This window comes from Hyla sarda, chromosome 1 (genome assembly GCF_029499605.1).
Source record: "Hyla sarda isolate aHylSar1 chromosome 1, aHylSar1.hap1, whole genome shotgun sequence".
Classification (NCBI taxonomy): Eukaryota; Metazoa; Chordata; class Amphibia; order Anura; family Hylidae; genus Hyla; species Hyla sarda.
The window spans coordinates 56,879,960-56,898,737 of record NC_079189.1 but is presented as its reverse complement, the minus strand read 5'-3'; the positions used below and the strand labels follow the sequence as shown (position 1 = coordinate 56,898,737).

The following is an 18,778-nucleotide window of genomic DNA, read 5'->3' as shown; positions in this document are numbered from 1 at the left end:
CTTCTGCATACCATCCTCAATCCAATGGACAAGTAGAAAGAATTAACCAGATCTTGGGTGACTATTTACGACATTTTGTTTCCTCCCGCCAGGATGACTGGGCAGATCTTCTACCTTGGGCCGAATTCTCGTATAATTTCAGAATCTCCGAGTCTTCCTCCAAATCCCCGTTTTTCGTGGTGTACGGCCGTCACCCTCTTCCCCCCCTCCCTACCCCCTTGCCCTCTGGTCTGCCCGCTGTGGATGAAATTTCTCGTGATCTTTCCATCATATGGAGAGAGACCCAAAATTCTCTCTTACAGGCTTCTTCACGCATGAAGAGATTCGCGGATAAGAAAAGAAGAGCTCCTCCCATTTTTTCCCCTGGAGACAAGGTATGGCTCTCCGCCAAATATGTCCGCTTCCGTGTCCCTAGCTATAAGTTGGGACCACGCTATCTTGGTCCTTTCAAGATTTTGCGCCAGATTAATCCTGTCTCTTACAAACTTCTTCTTCCTCCTTCTCTTCGTATTCCTAATGCCTTTCATGTTTCTCTTCTCAAACCACTTATCATTAACCGTTTCTCTCCCAAATCTGTTCCCCCCACTCCTGTCTCCGGCTCCTCGGACGTCTTCTCCGTCAAAGAAATTTTGGCATCTAAAAAGGTCAGAGGGAAAACCTTCTTTTTAGTGGATTGGGAGGGTTGTGGTCCAGAAGAGAGGTCCTGGGAACCTGAGGACAATATCCTGGACAAAAGTCTGGTCCTCAGGTTCTCAGGCTCCAAGAAGAGGGGGAGACCCAAGGGGGGGGGTACTGTTACGCCGAGCGCTCCGGGTCCCCGCTCCTCCCCGGAGCGCTCGCTACACTCCTCTCACTGCAGCGCTCCGGTCGGTTCCACGGACCCGGGGCGCTGCAATACCGCCTCTGGCCGGGATGCGATTCGCGATGCGGGTAGCGCCCGCTCGCGATGCGCACCCCGGCTCCCGTACCTGACTCGCTCTCCGTCAGTTCTGTCCCGGCGCGCGCGGCCCCGCTCCCTAGGGCGCGCGCGCGCCGGGTCTTTGCGATTTAAAGGGCCACTGCGCCGCTGATTGGCGCAGTGGTTCCAATTAGTGTTTACACCTGTGCACTTCCCTATATCACCTCACTTCCCCTTCACTCCCTCGCCGGATCTTGTTGCCTTAGTGCCAGTGAAAGCGTTTCCTTGTGTGTTCCTAGCCTGTGTTCCAGACCTCCTGCCGTTGCCCCTGACTACGATCCTTGCTGCCTGCCCCGACCTTCTGCTACGTCCGACCTTGCTTCTGTCTACTCCCTTGTACCGCGCCTATCTTCAGCAGCCAGAGAGGTTGAGCCGTTGCTAGGGGATACGACCTGGTCACTACCGCCGCAGCAAGACCATCCCGCTTTGCGGCGGGCTCTGGTGAAAACCAGTAGTGACTTAGAACCGATCCTCTAGCACGGTCCACGCCAATCCCTCTCTGGCACAGAGGATCCACTACCTGCCAGCCGGCATCGTGACAGTCGCGTACTGTCTGAGACATGTCTCAGACACTATGCACCAAAATAACTTGGAAAAACCTGACAAAAACTAATGGGTTTTAGCTTAGTAAATGAGGGCCACTGTCTTCCTGCTGTGCCCGACCTAAAACTCCATTAAAGGGGTACACCCGTGGAAACCTTTTTTTTTTTTTAAATCAACTGGTGCCAGAAAGTTAAACAGATTTGTAAATCACTTCAATTAAAAAATCTTAATCCTTCCAGTACTTTTTAGGGGCTGTATACTAAAGAGAAATACAAAAAAGAAATGCATTTCCTGTGATGTCCTGAACACAGTGCTTTATGCTGACCTCTGCTGTCCATTTTAGGAACTGTCCATAGCAGCATATGTTTGCTATGGGGATTTTGTCCTGTTCTGGACAGTTCCTAAAATGGACAGCAGAGGTCAGCAGAGAGCACTATGGTCAGGACATCACAGAAAATGCATTTCTTTTTTGGATTTCTCTTTAGTATACAGCCCCTAAAGAGTACTGGAAGGATTAAGATTTTTTAATACATTTCCAACATTAATTGTAGAGGAATGGCACAAAATAGAATTCTAAAAATAATATACTCTGGCATTGTTATTTTATGGGAAATAGAGGTAAACCAGGTCCTCTTTAGCACCGGTGTCAATGACAACTACTGTTGCATACAGAGAACTTTGGACACTTGCATTAGAGGGACAAGACTAAATAGCTATCATTTCTTGCATGACACATGACCCTGTCTGATCCCCAACACGATGGGCCCTCCAGGGTAAAAGATGTTCTTCACTTTGCTCTAGCTATTAGAGAGGGCACCCAAAAAATAGCCTGGAATGTCCTTGTGTGGTGTTTGATATTACCCCGGTAATATGTGCGTTGATATACCATACACATACCTCTGGTTCTCGTTGGAATATTACAACACGACCCCCCTTGTCCCCAGTTGCCAGCAGCTCTCCAGTGTGATTAAACTCAACTGTAGAAATGATATCAGCTGGAAGAGAAGACAACAATAATGCACCATTAATAATGATATATCAGGTATACAGTCTATACATTAAAGCTTCACTCTTATTTCATTAACAATATCCAAATATAAAGGGTTCATTCCTTTAGAGAGCCTCTTTTTATTGTCCCTATCTTGATTACAGCATCACTTAACGGGGTACTCCGCTGCCCAGCGTTTGGAACAAACTGTTCTGGAGCCGGCGCTGGGAGCTCGTGACATCATAGCCCCGCCCCATCATGCCGTCACGCCCTGCCCCCTCAATGCAAGTCTATGGGAGGGGGCGTGACACCCGTCACGCCCCCTCCCATAGACATGCATTGAGGGGGGCGCAGTGTGACGTCATGAGGGGGTGGGGCTATGATGTCATGAGCTCCCAGCGCTGGCTCCAGCATTCAGAACAGTTTGTTCCAAACGCTGAGCAGTGGAGTACCCCTTTAATGACCTGTGGGTGTCCGTCTTCTGGGATTTCCACCGATTGGGAGAATGTATGGGACACGGCATAGTACTGTATCCCCTTTGAGTTTTTTCCTGCACTGTAGCACTCTTGGCCACTCAGCAGTGTGGGGAACTGCAGCTGATCTCATACCCTTGAATGGGGACAAACTGCAGGTCCCTGCACACCAGGGTGGCCAAGGGCTTTTGTGCAGGAGAGAATACAGTGTGGGGGACACAGTGCTTCACCAGTTCTGTGTGTGTTCCTTACATTGCCATGATTAAAGGGGTACTCTGGAGGAAAAGAAATGTTTTTCAAATAAACTGGTGCCAGAAGGTTACACAGATCTGTAAATGACTTCTATATAAAAATCTTAATCCTTGCAGTACTTATCATCTGCTGAATAATACAGAGGAAGTTGTATAGTTCTCTCCAGTCTGACCACAGTGCTCTCTGCTGCCACCTCTTTCCCTGCCAGGATTAGAAGAGGTTTGCTATAAGGATTTGCTCCTGTTCTGCATGGTTCCTGACAAGGACAGAAGTATCAGCAGAGAGCACTATGGTCAGACTGGAGAGAACTACACAACTTCCTCTAGAGCATACAGCATCTGATAAGTACTGGAAGGATTAGAATTTTCAAATCTGTTTGACTTTTTGGCACCAGTTGATTTGATTTTTTTTTGCACCGGAGTACCCCTTTAATCGGGGGCCAAGAAGGCAGACCGCCAATTATATAGCAATATGACGGAATGGAATACCCTTTTATCTTCCTTGCAACACAGCTACAACCACTTTAATAGCTGGGGCCATTCTAGCGCCAATTTCATGTAAAGTCAAATTACAAAAGTGCTTTTAAAATGAGGGGAAAATGAAGTACTAGGACAAAGCCTAAGCTCACACACGTACACATAGTTCACCTGGACAGATATTAATCCATAAATCTATTAAAGGCTCCAACTTTTGCTAAAATCTGATTCTGAGTATAGATAAATCATACATCCAGTGTACCTATGAATATTGCCATAAAGACCTAATATACTGTCAAAATAAATATACTACAATGACCAGATATTGCCACAAAATGCCCAGATAATTCATGTTATGGTACACAGACAGTGCCAAAGAGTTCCCAGATAAACAGCATCTATTAAGTGCCAGAACATAATACCAAGAAAGTACATAAAAGGCAAATCCAGTTTCCAGATGGTACATTTAGTGCCTCCATAACAGAGCAAACCACTGTTGTTCTATAACTCACCACTTCTATGATCCAGCATAGCTTTCTGCATCCTGAAAGACTAGCAATAGTTTATATAACACATTTTATCAGCCCATTTTCCTATTACCTATTAGAATGTGTTGGCTATTGATGGGTGGTGACGCCAAAGTTGTGGTATAGATGGTATAGCCCAGGGGCAAGGTGTTATTAACCCCTATTGTTCGTGACGCCAGAAAGGTTTTTCCGGTAACCACCCGAACGGTAGCATTGCTATCCCAAGGTTAGGCAGGGCAATAATTGTCCAAGACCAGGTAAGGGTTAACGGTAGCTTTACTGAGGTTAGACAGTTGTTAAAGTCTTTACAGCTAGGCCAGAATCTCAGAGAGTCGACCAGTAACAGGGAAAGGGCCTTGCAGATTTCTGGGACTTGCAGTACTTTTGGGTCAGACTTCAATACAGCCATTCTGACTATAATTGACTTGACTAGTGTCTTGACTTTGGTAGAGACAGCAGACATAGATGAGTTGACTTACAGACAATGTGGCTGGTGTGCAGACTTTATGGCCTCCAGGTGTACTGGACACAGGATCTGTGATGTCTGTGCTTTGCTGTCCTCAGCAGAAAGAGAGAGATTGTGATGGCTCCCCCTCTTATAAAGGGGGGGGGGGGCTGTGCCAGAAGCCCATAGGTGAAGCTGCAGGTCAGGTGGTCAACTGGTGCTCTCTAGGTAACATAACCATGTGAACATAACAGGTGATACCTCCAAAGGTCCTTAAAGGTCCTTTATACATTATATATCTATACATAGCATTATGCACTATATTTACAACACTATACATAACATTAGACTTACTACTATGGGGGAGACGCTGCAGGAGAGCCCCTAAGACAATGAGGGACTCAACCTGACAGGGCCTAAGTACTGTACAGGATGCGTTTGCGGTAGATTTTATCACTAGGGGTATCTGTGGTATCTGTTGTTTTCAATGCCCTGTGGCCATCCGAGACTGACCAGTTGACACAGTAGGGTATCTACAACCAGGACAAAGTGTATTAGGGAGCCATGTTTTAAATAGGGAAGAAGTGCAGTGATAGAGGGTTACTTAGATGGCCAAAGGTCAAGTTTTGCACTGATGTCCCGAAGCCTCAATGTAATGTCCATCTCTTGTTGCCCCTTCCACCATATTTGACTAAATATGTCACAATTTGAACTTTCTTTGCTAAGTAATAATGAAATAGAAAGGCTTTGTATGGTCTATAAAGCAATATGATCCATAGCAGCCGGTGCCATAAAGGTGGACAGATAATGACACCCAAGCTATGTTAGCGCGTCGTCTGATGGTGCTTTATAGATCTCAATTATCCTTCTCTGCAGGACGGAAGCCTGAAACATCTGCACAGCTATTCTCTGCTGAGATGTCATTTGCTATTCACAATGTTAAACAAAGACTGAAAATCGATGATGAAAAGTGAAGACTCATAAAAATATGTTTTTAGGAAGCTGATGAGCTTTCTGACTTTATTTTAGGATGTTCTGTCACATCCTTTTAGGCACAAAGCCTTACGCATATTTTGCAATTAAATCTATTCAGCAGTTTCTCTTCCACAAATAACAATGTTGGGTGAGGACCAGTAATAGCAGCCATTACAGCACCCATAGAAGTTCACATCCAATCCTGTATGGTAGGGGTGCGCAGGGAGTTTTGGCATGCAAACTACTTTATTGGGTCTGTGGCATGAACTCTATCAACCACAGATAAAGTAGGGCTGGGCGGTATGGCCAAATATGTGTATCGCGGTATTTTTGTAACTTATGGCGGTTCCACGGTATGTAACGGTATTTCCCTCAACCTACCCCAAAATTAATTATTAGCCCAGCGCTGCACTGTCCCTATCTAGGTACTACTCACATGTCACCCGCAAGCACTGCCTCCTGGTCCTCCTGTTTGTTGCGGCCGCCGGTGCTGACACTCTCTATACTGTGCGGTATCCCTATGCCAGGGCTGCAAAAGGTAAACAAAATAAACTCACGCATGTTCCGACGTCGGCCTTATGCTGGCGACGGGAATGTCGGACAGCCGTCAGCCTATCAGTAGGCTGAGCCCACTGTCATGTAAGGAGCTCTGGCTGGCTTCGCTGCGGCCGGTGATAGGCTGACGGCTGTCCGCAGTTCCATTCCCTGGGAAGCAAGTCAGGACCGTTGGGGAAGGTGAGTTAAAGGAAAACTGTCAGATGTTTTCTCCCGCACTATCCACATGTACTGGGGGATAGTGCGGGAGACGCTGATTAAAACGAGCCCTACCTTGGTCGGATCCGCACGGCCTAACCCGCAATTGTAGTATTATTATCTGTTGAAATCTTCTGTAACTGGCACGGGCGGGGCTTCTGCACTTAACTGGCACTGACGTCAGCGACGCTTATGAATATTCATCCCCCCTCCCCCCAATTAGGGGCGGCGAAGAGAGGGAGAGCTGGAGGGAGGGGGGATGAATATTCATAAGCGGCGCTGACGTCAGTGCCAGTTAAGCGCAGAAGCCCCGCCCGTGCCAGTTACAGAAGATTTCAACAGATAATAAAACTACAATTGCGGCAGAACGGCGGCGCAGATCCGGACAAGGTACGGCTCGTTTTAATCGGCATCTCCCGCACTATCTACCAGTACCTGTGGATAGTGTGGGAAAAAATATCTAACAGTTTTCCTTTAAAGTTTATTTTGTTTACCTTTTGCAACTCCGGCATAGGGATACAGTATAGAGCAGTGGTTTGCAATCTGCGGACCTCCAGATGTTGCAAAACTACAACTCCCAGCATGCTGTAGCATTGTTTCTGATTGTTTCTGAAAGCAGCCATATTTTTCTACCTGAGTACAAGCCAGCAGCTTAGATGTAAAGTCATCGGGTGGCTGAGAAATAAAGGGGTACTCCTGTGGAAAAAAATGTTTTCAAATCAACTGGTGGCAGAAAGTTAAAAAGTTTAAAAATCCTAATCCTTCCAGTACTTATCAGCTGCTGTATACTACAGAGGAGGTTGTGTAGTTCTTTCCAGTCTGACCACAGTGCTCTCTGCTGACACCTCTGTCTGTGTCAGGAACTGTCTGAAGCAGGAGAGGTTTGCTATGTGGCTTTGCTCCTGCTCTGGACAGTTCCTGACGTGGACAGAGGTGGCAACAGAGAGCACTGTGGTCAGACTGGAAAGAACTACACAACTTCCTCTGGATCATACAGCAGCTGATTACTGAGTACTGGAAGGTTTAGGATTTTTAAACAGTAATTTACAAATCTGCATAACTTTCTGTCACCATTTGATTTAAAAACATTGTTTCCAACATTGTTTCCAAATGTGTAACTTGCATTTTATGTCCTATATGTCGACTACTGCATACACCATGTAAGGCCACTTAAACACTGTGAAAGTTTCTCCGTTACAAACAAACGCTAAGGGATCTTTTTTTTTTTTTTTCACTTTGACCGCCCTTAATGTACGTTATTGTAACGGAGCCTAACGGGAGTCATAACGGGCAAAGAGGATCCCATTACAGTGATCACAGCACCATGCAAGGTTCAGGAGGTTTTCACCCAAGTCTCCGGTCCACGCTGAGAGGGCAATTGTTCCCAAAATCCTTTTTCTTGCTCCAATATTGAGAATTGTCTAATCAGAACATTGAACAGCTGAGTAAGGACTTGTCTGCAAATACTTAACCCCTTAAGGACCGGAGGTTTTTCCGTTTTTGCATTTTCGTTTTTTGCTCCTTGCCTTTAAAAAATCATAACTCTTTCAAATTTACACCTAAAAATCCATATGATGGCTTATTTTTTGCGCCACCAATTCTACTTTGTAATGACGTCAGTCATTTTGCCCAAAAATCTATGGTGAAGCGGGAAAAAAAATCATTGTGCGACAAAATTGAAAAAAAAAACGCTGTTTTGTAAATTTTGGGGGCTTCCGTTTCTACGTAGTACATTTTTCGGTAAAAATGACACCTGATATGTATTCTGTAGGTCCATACGATTAAAATGATACCCTACTTATATAGGTTTGATTTTGTCGGACTTCTGGAAAAAATCATATCTACATGCAGGAAAATTAATACTTTTAAAATTGTCCTCTTCTGACCCCTATAACTTTTTTATTTTTCCGTGTATGGGGCGGTATGAGGGCTCATTTTTTGCGCCGTGATCTGAAGTTTTTAACGGTACCATTTTTGCATTGATAGGACTTATTGATCACTTTTTATTGATTTTTAATGATATAAAAAGTGACCAAAAATGCACTATTTTGGACTTTGGAATTTTTTTGCGCGCACGCCATTGACCGAGCGGTTTAATTAATGATATATTTTTATAATTCAGACATTTCCGCATGCGGTGATACCACATATGTTTATTTTTATTTTTATTTACACTGTGTTTTTTTTTTATTGGAAAAGGGGGGTGATTCAAACTTTTAATAGGGGAGGAGTTAAATGATCTTTATTCACTTTTTTTTTCACTTTTTTTTTGCAGTGTTATAGGTCCCATAGGGACCTATAACACTGCACACACTGATCTTCTATGTTGATCACTGGTTTCTCATAAGAAACCAGTGATCAACGATTCTGCCGGATGACTGCTCATGCCTGGATCTCAGGCACTGAGCAGTCATTCGGCGATCGGACAGCGAGGAGGCAGGAAGGGGCCCTCCCGCTGTCCTGTCAGCTGTTCGGGATGCCGCGATTAGCCGCGGCTATCCCGAACAGCCCGACTGAGCTAGCCAGGAACTTTCACTTTCACTTTTAGCCGCGCGGCTCAGCTTTGAGCGCGCGGCTAAAGGGTTAATAGCGCGCGGCGCCGCGATCGGCGCTGCGCGCTATTAGAGGCGGGTCCCGGCTTCACTATGACGCCGGGCCCGCCATGATATGACGCGGGGTTACTGTGTAACCCCGCGTTATATCAGAAGAGCAGGACCAAGGACGTACCGGTACATCCTTGGTCCTTAAGGGGTTAAAGGGGTACTCCGGTGAAAACCTTTTTTTTTTTAAATCAACTGGTGCTAGAAAGTTAAACAGATTTGTAAATTACTTCTATTAAAAAATCTTAATCCTTCATGTACTTATTAGCTGCTGAATACTACAGTGGAAATTCTTTTCCGTTTGAAACACAGAGCTCTCTGCTGACATCATGACCACAGTGCTCTCTGCTGACATCTCTGTCCATTTTAGGAACTGTCCAGAGCAGCATATGTTTGCTATGGGGATTTTCTCCTAGTCTGGACAGTTCCTAAAATCGACAGAGATGTCAGCAGAGAGCACTGTGGTCATGATGTCAGCAGAGAGCTCTGTGTTTCAAACGGAAACGAATTTCCACTGTAGTATTCAGCAGCTAATAAGTACATGAAGTACACTAACTGTTTGACTTGCACAGGGAACAGAACAGAGCCACCTAGTGGCCGTTTTTTTTTTTCAATCCCCTTAAAAACAAATAAAGGTTGAGAATTTTAACAGCAAGTAAATAGCAAAGTTTGTTTTAGAAATACATAAGGAACAATATATTGAAAGTTTAGTTTGGTGACAGGTACTCTTTAAGGACTTCCTATATTGTGTATTTCCAAAAGTTGCAAAGGCTCATGATTTGTAAGACCACCCTGCCATACGTGACACTACAATTAGCTTTGCCAGATGGACTACAACCATCAGCAAGCCTGGACAATTACACCCATCCTCCTTTCAGGCAGCACAATATACAGTGGTCCCTCAACATATGATGGTAATCCGTTCCAAATGGACCATCGTTTGTTGAAACCATCATATGTTGAGGGATCCGTGCAATGTAAAGTATAGGACAGTGGTCTACAACCTGTGGACCTCCAGATGTTGCAAAACTACAACACCCAGCATGCCCGGACAGCCAACGGCTGTCCGGGCATGCTGGGAGTTGTAGTTTTGCAACATCTGGAGGTTCGCAGGTTGAAGACTACTGGTATTGGAGGTTATACTCACCTGTCCCCGCCGCTCCGGACTATCACTGCTCGTCACCGCTGCCCTGGATGTCGCCCTCCATCGCTGTCGCCGCGTCCCCGGGGTGTCCCCGACGCTCCGGCAAGACCTCTGCTTCCCCGGCATCCTCTCTCTCTGTCGCCGCCATCACGTCGCTACGCACGCCGATCCTATTGGATGACGGGACGGCGTGCGCAGCGACGTGATGATGACGATGGAGAGCGCCGACGATGCAGGGGATCCCGAAGAGGACGCGCCAGAGCCCCGAGGACAGGTAAGTGATCGTCACCGGACCACACGGGGCACCGTAAACGGCTATCCGGTGGCAGCTGAAGCAGTCTGCGCTGCCGGATAGCCGTTTATGCGATGGCCCCGACATACAAATGCATCGTATGTTGATGCTGCCTCTGAGAGGCCATCGTATGTTGAAATGATCGTATGTCGGGGCCATCGTAGGTCGGGGGATCACTGTACTCAATACTGTGTCAATACAGTAGACACGATGGCATTTCTCCATTACATAAATGTCTTCACTAAGATAAGAATAGATGGGTCATGTTCTGGTAAGGTCTGCTTTGACGTAACTGTATACGTAACTGTATGTATCTATCTACAATAAATTTTGATAACCCGTCATTCTTATGGCCATTTATGTTACAAACTTTGGACAATTGAAATTAGATACTGTACATATAGTTTCCCTTCTCTTCGTGATGCTGGTGATAATGTGTGCTGTGTATATCTCATAGATAAAACATCAGAGAACGACTGTCGATCATACTGTGCCACCAATTCTCCAGGGAGCTGCCAATATATCAAAATGCATATCTCATACTACTGTTCTGGGAGATCAGTGCACAGCATTGCCATCAGCAATGTAAGATGGTAGCGGTGTACTATGAATGAGCAACACATTCGATATAAGATATATAGATATGAGATTAATAGATAGACATGAGACAGATAGATATGAGAGATAGATAGATAGATAGGAGAGATAGATAGATAGATAGATAGATAGATAGGAGAGATAGATATGAGAGATAGATAGATAGATAGGAGAGATAGATAGATATGAGAGATAGATAGATAGATAGATAGATAGATAGATATGATAGATATGAGAGATAGATAGATAGATAGATAGATAGATATGAGAGAGATAGATAGATAGATATGAGAGATAGATAGATAGATATGAGAGAGATAGATAGATAGATATGAGAGATAGATAGATAGATGGATATGAGAGATAGATAGATAGATATGAGAGATAAATAGATATGATAGATATGAGAGATAGATAGATAGATAGATAGATAGATATGAGTCTAACTACACTGTTATCACTTGCACTTTTTATATTATGAATTTTGTACTGATCATGTCTTTTTACTGTATGAATTATGTTTAATTATATTGATTGGAGTCTGTAATTAACTTAATATGATACCATATAAAGGTTTGTCTTGCACAGTTGTATACCATGCTTGAAAAAGGTGGTGGATATCACTGAAACGTTGCATTTGAACATGGTTTAAATAAACACCGTTGTGTTTTTTACTTGAACCCGTGAGTGCTGTTGGATTTACTGCTGGAATAGATAGATAGATATGAGAGATAGATAGATAGATAGATATGAGAGATAAATAGATATGATAGATATGAGAGATAGATAGATAGATAGATAGATATGAGAGATAGATAGATAGATAGATAGATATGAGAGATAGATAGATAGATAGATAGATATGAGAGATAGATAGATAGATAGATATGAGAGATAGATAGATAGACTTGTAGAAATCAGGCAGCACTGGAGAAGACTTGGTGGGTGCATGCTATAGATCAGTGGTCTCCAACTTGCGGACCTCCAGATGTTGCAAAACTACAACTCCCAGCATGCCCGGACAGCCAAAGGCTGTCCGGGCATGCTGGGAGTTGTAGTTTTGCATCATCTGGAGGTCCGCAGGTTGGAGACTAGAGATGAGCGAACTTACAGTAAATTCGCAAAAAAGAAAAGTTGCAACAGCACTCTTGGTCAAAAAATGGAGGCTCTTAGCGCACTTTTTGATCAAAATGTGTCCCCCCCATCCACCACACGGAGGTGGCCTCATATCGGATGGGACCCTAACATGATAACTCACCTCTGCTGTGCATATAGCCTCTGACTGTGTGACATGTTGGATCAGCCATTGACTAAACCACCTCCAGTCTGAGAGGGGTGGGGTGCACGGCTAAAGAGGGTGCCACACCCCCCAACTTACAAAGTAAAAACAAAAGGAAAAATAGCCAGCACAACAACCTAATACACAGGTGCCCGCTGCTGTGGCAAATACAACATTTTGTATTTGCCACAGCAGCGGGCACCTGTGTATTAGGTTGTTGTGCTGGCTATTTTTCCTTTTGTTTTTACAGTAAATTCGATTCGTCACAAACTTCTCAGCTCGGCAGTTGATAACTTTTCCTGCATAAATTAGTTCAGCCTTCAGGTGGTCCGGTGGGCTGGAAAAGGTGGATACAGTCCTAGGAAAGAGTTTCATAGGAATGTATCCACCTTTTCCAGCCCACCGGAGCACCTGAAAGCTGAACTAATTTATACAATAAAAAGTCATCAACTGCCGAGCCGAGAAGTTTGTGACGAATCAAATTTACTGTAAGTTCGCTCATCTCTATTGGAGACCACTGCTATAGATAGACCTGGTCACAGCCCCAATATCTATATGTAGAGAAAATAGCAGCACTCCAGGGTTGCAGTGAAAATAGTGTAAGGCTTTTCTTCACCACACATCAAAGAGACGTTTCGGCTGTCTCACACAGTCATTGACAATGGCTGTGTGAGACAGCCGAAACGTCGCTTTGATGTGTGGTGAATAAAAGCCTTACACTATTTTCACTGCAACCCTGGAGTGCTGCTATTTTCTCTACATATAGATAGATAGATAGATAGATAGATAGAGCAAAATAGATGCAGCACACCATCAGCTTCACTCAGAGTGAATAATTTATTCCATGATGTATCAAAGACAACGCTGTCTTTCATTCATATTATCCTTTCTTTACTTGATGTGCTGTTTCTATTTGGATTGTATTAGACAGATAGGAGGAAGAGGAGTCCAGAAGTATTCCCTTATCATACCATATATAAGGTATCCCATCTGGCCCCCCTCCACAACCTTACATTATTTGTATACTGTATGTGTTGCACAGAGGTACAGTATATACTGTATACCACCTCTTTGAAAAGAACATGTCTTATTCAGACCACTTTTAGTGTGACAGATTTCCAGTCAGCCATACATTATGCATTTGTGGTGTCCCGGTACAGGACCTTGTCCTGTTCCTGTCCTAAGTCCCCTCAGGAAGAGTTGCTGCAGTCCATTGGGCTCTCCTGCAGGACTGTCCCCCCTTTCTTATCAGCTACACCTTATATAAAAGCATTGTAAATGTATTGTACATATTGTTTACTCTATATAAAGTTGTACAAATGTATAGGACCTTACTGGGTCATGTGATACTGTCATGTGATGTACCCAGAGTTCCCTGGGTACAGGACCTACAGGCTTGGCAACCAATGGGCTGTAGTCCAGCCTCCCTAGTATATAAGGGGCTGTAGTCTCTAAATTCACTCTCTTGAGACCTGGACACTAAAGAAGCACAATCTCAGCATATACTAAATTCATCTCATCTAGGCCAAAGCCTAAGGAACCTGCAGCCACTAAAAACGTGAGTTACCAAGATCTATCCACAATTTCTATTGACTACTATTACACTCAAGCATATAATTAGTAGCACAGTGGTCTGCATAAATCTAAATACTACAAGTCCCAGCAAGCCTGTGAGGTATCCTGCATCCCGGTTGCCTCCAGAGAAACTGCATAACTGTAAAGACTGTTCTATAAGAAGTTTAAGTAAAAGTTCCAGTTATTTTTACAATTCCTGCTGTGGACATTCCTTTATTACCTGCCGTTTTTGGGTTGGTTGTCGGCAGGGCCTTGTACAGAAAACAACCACATCCTGGCGTCACGACAAATCAGGGCTTAATAACACCTTACCACGCAGGTTTAATACCACCAGGCCCTGCTACACCATTGCAACACCCCAGGTCACCACACATTCTTTAAGAAGACCACCCAAAAGGTAATAAAAAATGGGTAATTTATGGGTGTGGTTAGAGGCGTACTTAATGCCCCTGGCAATGTGCCCTCAACCTAAAAAAAGCCTAGCACAATATACCGTTTTATACACCATAGGGGGAGATATATCAAAACCTGTCCAGAGGAAAAGTTGCTGAGTCACCCATTACAACCAATCAGATCGCTTCTTTCATTTTTTTAAAAGGCCTCTGAAAAATGAAAGAAGCCATCTGATTAGTTACTATGGACAACTCAGCTACTTTTCCTCTGGACGGGTTTTGATAAATCTCCCCCATGATATCACAACAGTGTATGCTATAGCTCTGTATACACCATATCAGCTCGGTGTACAATATATACTAACTAGGTCAGCAGTATAGTGTATACAGAGTGTACAGTATATACATGGCTATAGTATATACTTTACACGCTGTTTTCACCGTTCTTTCCCCCACACACAACCACAATAGACTCTGAGCTCACAGGAAAAGTGCACCAGGCTGTGGCTGTATCCCGGGCACCGCTTTCCTCTCCACCAGGCCACAGCTACAGGAACACACATGGCCCGGGGGCCCAGCACATATTAGGGGAGGGGAGAATGGTATCGCCTATCTATAGGAGAGGGAATAACTGTTTGGTGGGGGGTTCAACCGTTGGGACCCCAGCAATTCTAAGAATGGAGCCCAAATATCGCCTTAATGAATGGAGTGGCAGCATTAAAGGGGTACTACCGTGCTGACAACTTATCCCCTATCTAAAGGATAGGGGATAAGTTGCCTGATCGCGTGGGGTCCCGCCGCTGGGGACTCCCGTGATCTCGCATGCAGCACCCCGTTACCATTAGGCCCCGGAGAGAACATCCGCTCCGGGTCTGATGACTGGGCCGGTGATCGTGACGTCACAGCTCCACCTCCCCGTGTGACGTCATGCTCCGCCCCTCAATGCAAGCCTATGGCAGGGGGCGAGACAGCTGTCTCGCCCCCTGCCATAGACTTACATTGAGGGGCAGAGCGTGACGTCACATGGGGGCGGAGCCGTGACTTCACGATACTCCGGCCCCGTGATCGGCAGTCATCAGACCCGGAGCAATGTTCACTCCAGGGCCTGATGAGAGAGGGATGCTGCGTGCGAGATCGCAGGGGTCCCCAGTGGCGGGACCCCGCGCGATCAGGCAACTTATCCCCTATCCTTTAGATAGGGGATAAGTTGTCAGCACGGCAGTACCCCTTTAATGGCCAGCTCTTTACTTATTCCTATAGGGCTTCCGAATATTGCCAAGTGTTCAGCTCAGGACCCGTGAGCTAGTTACCCCCTATCCTGTGAATAGTGGATAACCTTTGATGTAGGGATGATAGTAGTGACGATCCCTTTATTAGTTTATTAGATTATTAGTTTTAATGGGGGTGGGGGGGGTGTGTGGAGGGGGTGGTATGAATTAGATGAGAAGATAATTAAGTAAGTTTTCTCAAAGCTCAATTTTAGAAAGTAGAAGGTAAAGAAGAGGGATATTGCCAATAGACACGAGTCTGACAAAGTCTCCAAGAAGACCCCAATCCACAGTTGTCCTTGTTTTACTACTGCAATATGTTATACGCTCCCTTTTACAACGTAGTAAAAATGTAAAAGAGGATCACTGCACCATACGCCAGGACATGTGCTGTTCCATTTGGCGCAGTAGCTTTTCTGATGAAGTTACAGCTTCAAATGGCCTGGCACTAGGGTTGCCACCTTTTTTTTGTCAAAAAATACCGGCCATGCTAATTTGCATAATTAAAGGAAATCTATCACCAGTGTCACCTGCACTAATCTGTCGGTACTAACAGAAAGTGCTGGTGACACTGATGACAACAGTACTCTAGCAGCGGGACCCAGCATAGAGCAGCAGCGGCTTGGGGCATGGGCGGAGCTTAGTGATGTCACCGCTGCTGCTAGAGAACAGCAGCGGTGACTTCTCTAAGCTCCGCCCGTGCCCCAAGCCGAGCCCGGAGCTGAAGCCTAACGGAGAAGATTACCAGAGATCCCCTGCACGGAACGGGACAAGGTACCGTATTTTTCGCCGTATAGGACGCACCGGCGTATAAGACGCACCCAATTTATAGGTGCAAAATCTAAAAAAATAAAGATTTTGAACCCAATAGTGGTCTTCAACCTGCGGACCTCCAGATGTTGCAAAACTACAACTCCCAGCATGCCCGGACAGCCGTTGGCTGTCCGGGCATGCTGGGAGTTGTAGTTTTGCAACATCTGGAGGTCCGCAGATTGAAGACCACTGCATAGGAGGTAATACTCACGTGTCCCCGCCGCTCCGGACCCGTCACTGCTGCCCTGGATGTCGCTCCATCGCTGTCGCCGTGTCCCCGTCGCTCCGGAACGTCTCTGCTGCCGGCCGGGTATCCTCGCTCTCCGTCGCCGCTATAACGTTGTTACGCACGCCGATGCACGTACGCGACGACGTGATAACGAGGAAGGAGAGCGCCGGCCATACAGGGGATCCCTGAACGGAGAAGACACCGAGGAGGCAGGTAAGGTCCCTCCCGGTGTCCTGTAAGCACTAACCCGGCTATTCAGTCGGGCTGTTCGGGACCGCCGTGGTGAAATCGCGGCGGTCCCGAACAGCCCGACTGAACAGCCGGGTTAGTGTCACTTTCCCTTCTGACACGGCGGTCAGCTTTGATCGCCGCGTCTGAAGGGTTAATACAGGGCATCACCGCGATCGGTGATGTCCTGTATTAGCCGCGGGTCCCGGCCGTTGATGGCCGCAGGGACCGCCGCGATAGGGGGTGTATTCGCCGTATAAGACGCACCGACTTTTCCTCCCCAGTTTTGGGGAAGAAAGAGTGCATCTTATACGGCGAAAAATACGGTAAGTACCGTTGTCATCAGTGTCACCTGCACTACCTGTCTGTACCGGTTAGTGCAGGTGAAACAGGTGACAAATTTCCTTTAATTATATATACGTAACATCACAGGATACACATATGTGGGGGTAATTTTGTCCTATTCTGATCCCTATAACTTTTTTATTTTTAATTTTTTTCATTTTTTGCGACAAAATCTGAAGTTTTTAAACAGTACCATTTTTGTTTTGATGTGACTTTTTGATCGCTTTTTTTTTTATTTTATCCCAGCATGCCCTGATACAGCCTGTAGCTCAGCAGCTGCCCCAGATGAAAACTACAACTCCCAGCATGTTGGACTATAAAATAGTATATAGTATAGGTCAATGTTTCCCAACCAGTGGCGCCTCCAGCTGTTGCAAAACAACAACTCCCAGCATGTTGGACTATAAAATAGTATATAGTATAGATCAATGTTTCCCAACCAGGGGCGCCTCCAGCTGTTGCAAAACTGTCCGGGCATGCTGGGAGTTGTAGTTTTGCAAAAGCTGAAGATGCTCTGGTTGGGAAACACTAGTATAATATATGGTGCAACATTCCGGGAGTTGGAGGATTGGTTGGATATATACCGGCCATTGCATTGCCGGTATTTTTAATATAAAAATACCGGCAGGTTGGCCAAAATACCGGCTGGGTGGCACCCGAGGCTTGGCACCACAAATCATGTTATGACTTATATAGCAGCATTATTACATTACTATGTATGAAGCTGTTATTTGGTCACTGGGGGAGATTTATCAAAACCTGTGCAGAGGAAGAGTGGTGCAGTTGCCCATAGCAACCAATCAGATTGCTTCTTTCATTTTCCACAGGCCTCTAAAGAGGCCTGTGGAAAATGAAAGAAGCAATCTGATTGGTTGCTATGGGCAACTGCACCACTCTTCCTCTGCACAGGTTTTGATAAATCTCCCCCACTGTGTGTTAATATTTGACTACTATACTACATACAGACTACTACTACTATACACTGATATATTCAGTACAGCATTGTTATTTTTTATTGTTATGAGGCATTTTCCACAGTGACTAAATATATTCCATGTAAATGAAAGTCAAACAGTGCGTTTACCGAGGCGGCTTAGGAGCACATTGATCAGCTGTAAGTGGTACACGGAAGCTTAGTGCAATCTGGGCTAGCAACCAATATACAGTATGAAACCAATTTACAGTATGAAAAAATGCGCAATGACATCACGGCGACTCTGACCTACATAAATTTATACTTACTAAGGATTAGTCTTTGCAAGTCATTTTGGATAAAAAGGGCATGCTAAGTTCTGCTGTTATATTAAAGGGGTACTCCCGTGGAAAACATTTTATTTTTTTTTTTTTAAATCAACTGGTGCCATAAAGTTAAACAGATTTGTAAATTGATTCTATTAAAAAATCTTAATCCTTCCAGTACTTTTTAGGGGCTATATACTACAGAGGAAATGCTTGTCTTTTTGGATTTCTCTGATGTCATGACCACAGTGCTCTCTGCTGACCTCTGCTGTCCATTTTAGGAACTGTCCAGAGCAGGAGAAAATCCCCATAGCAAACATATATTGCTCTGGACTGTTCCTAAAATGGACAGCAGAGGTCAGCAGAGAGCACTGTGGTCGTGACATA

At 45.0% G+C, this 18,778-nt stretch overlaps 1 protein-coding gene across 5 annotated transcripts in view; it reads right to left on the bottom strand.

Moving 5' to 3' along the window:
* The window catches only part of PPP2R2C (protein phosphatase 2 regulatory subunit Bgamma), a 170,506-nt gene that overhangs the window by 54,245 nt on the left and 97,483 nt on the right, over positions 1–18,778 (bottom strand). For all 5 annotated transcript variants that reach the window (XM_056555103.1, XM_056555104.1, XM_056555106.1 and 2 more), the window contains one exon: positions 2,399–2,496. In XM_056555103.1, coding sequence (XP_056411078.1) covers positions 2,399–2,496 — 98 coding nt within the window. The remainder of the gene's footprint in view (positions 1–2,398; positions 2,497–18,778) is intronic.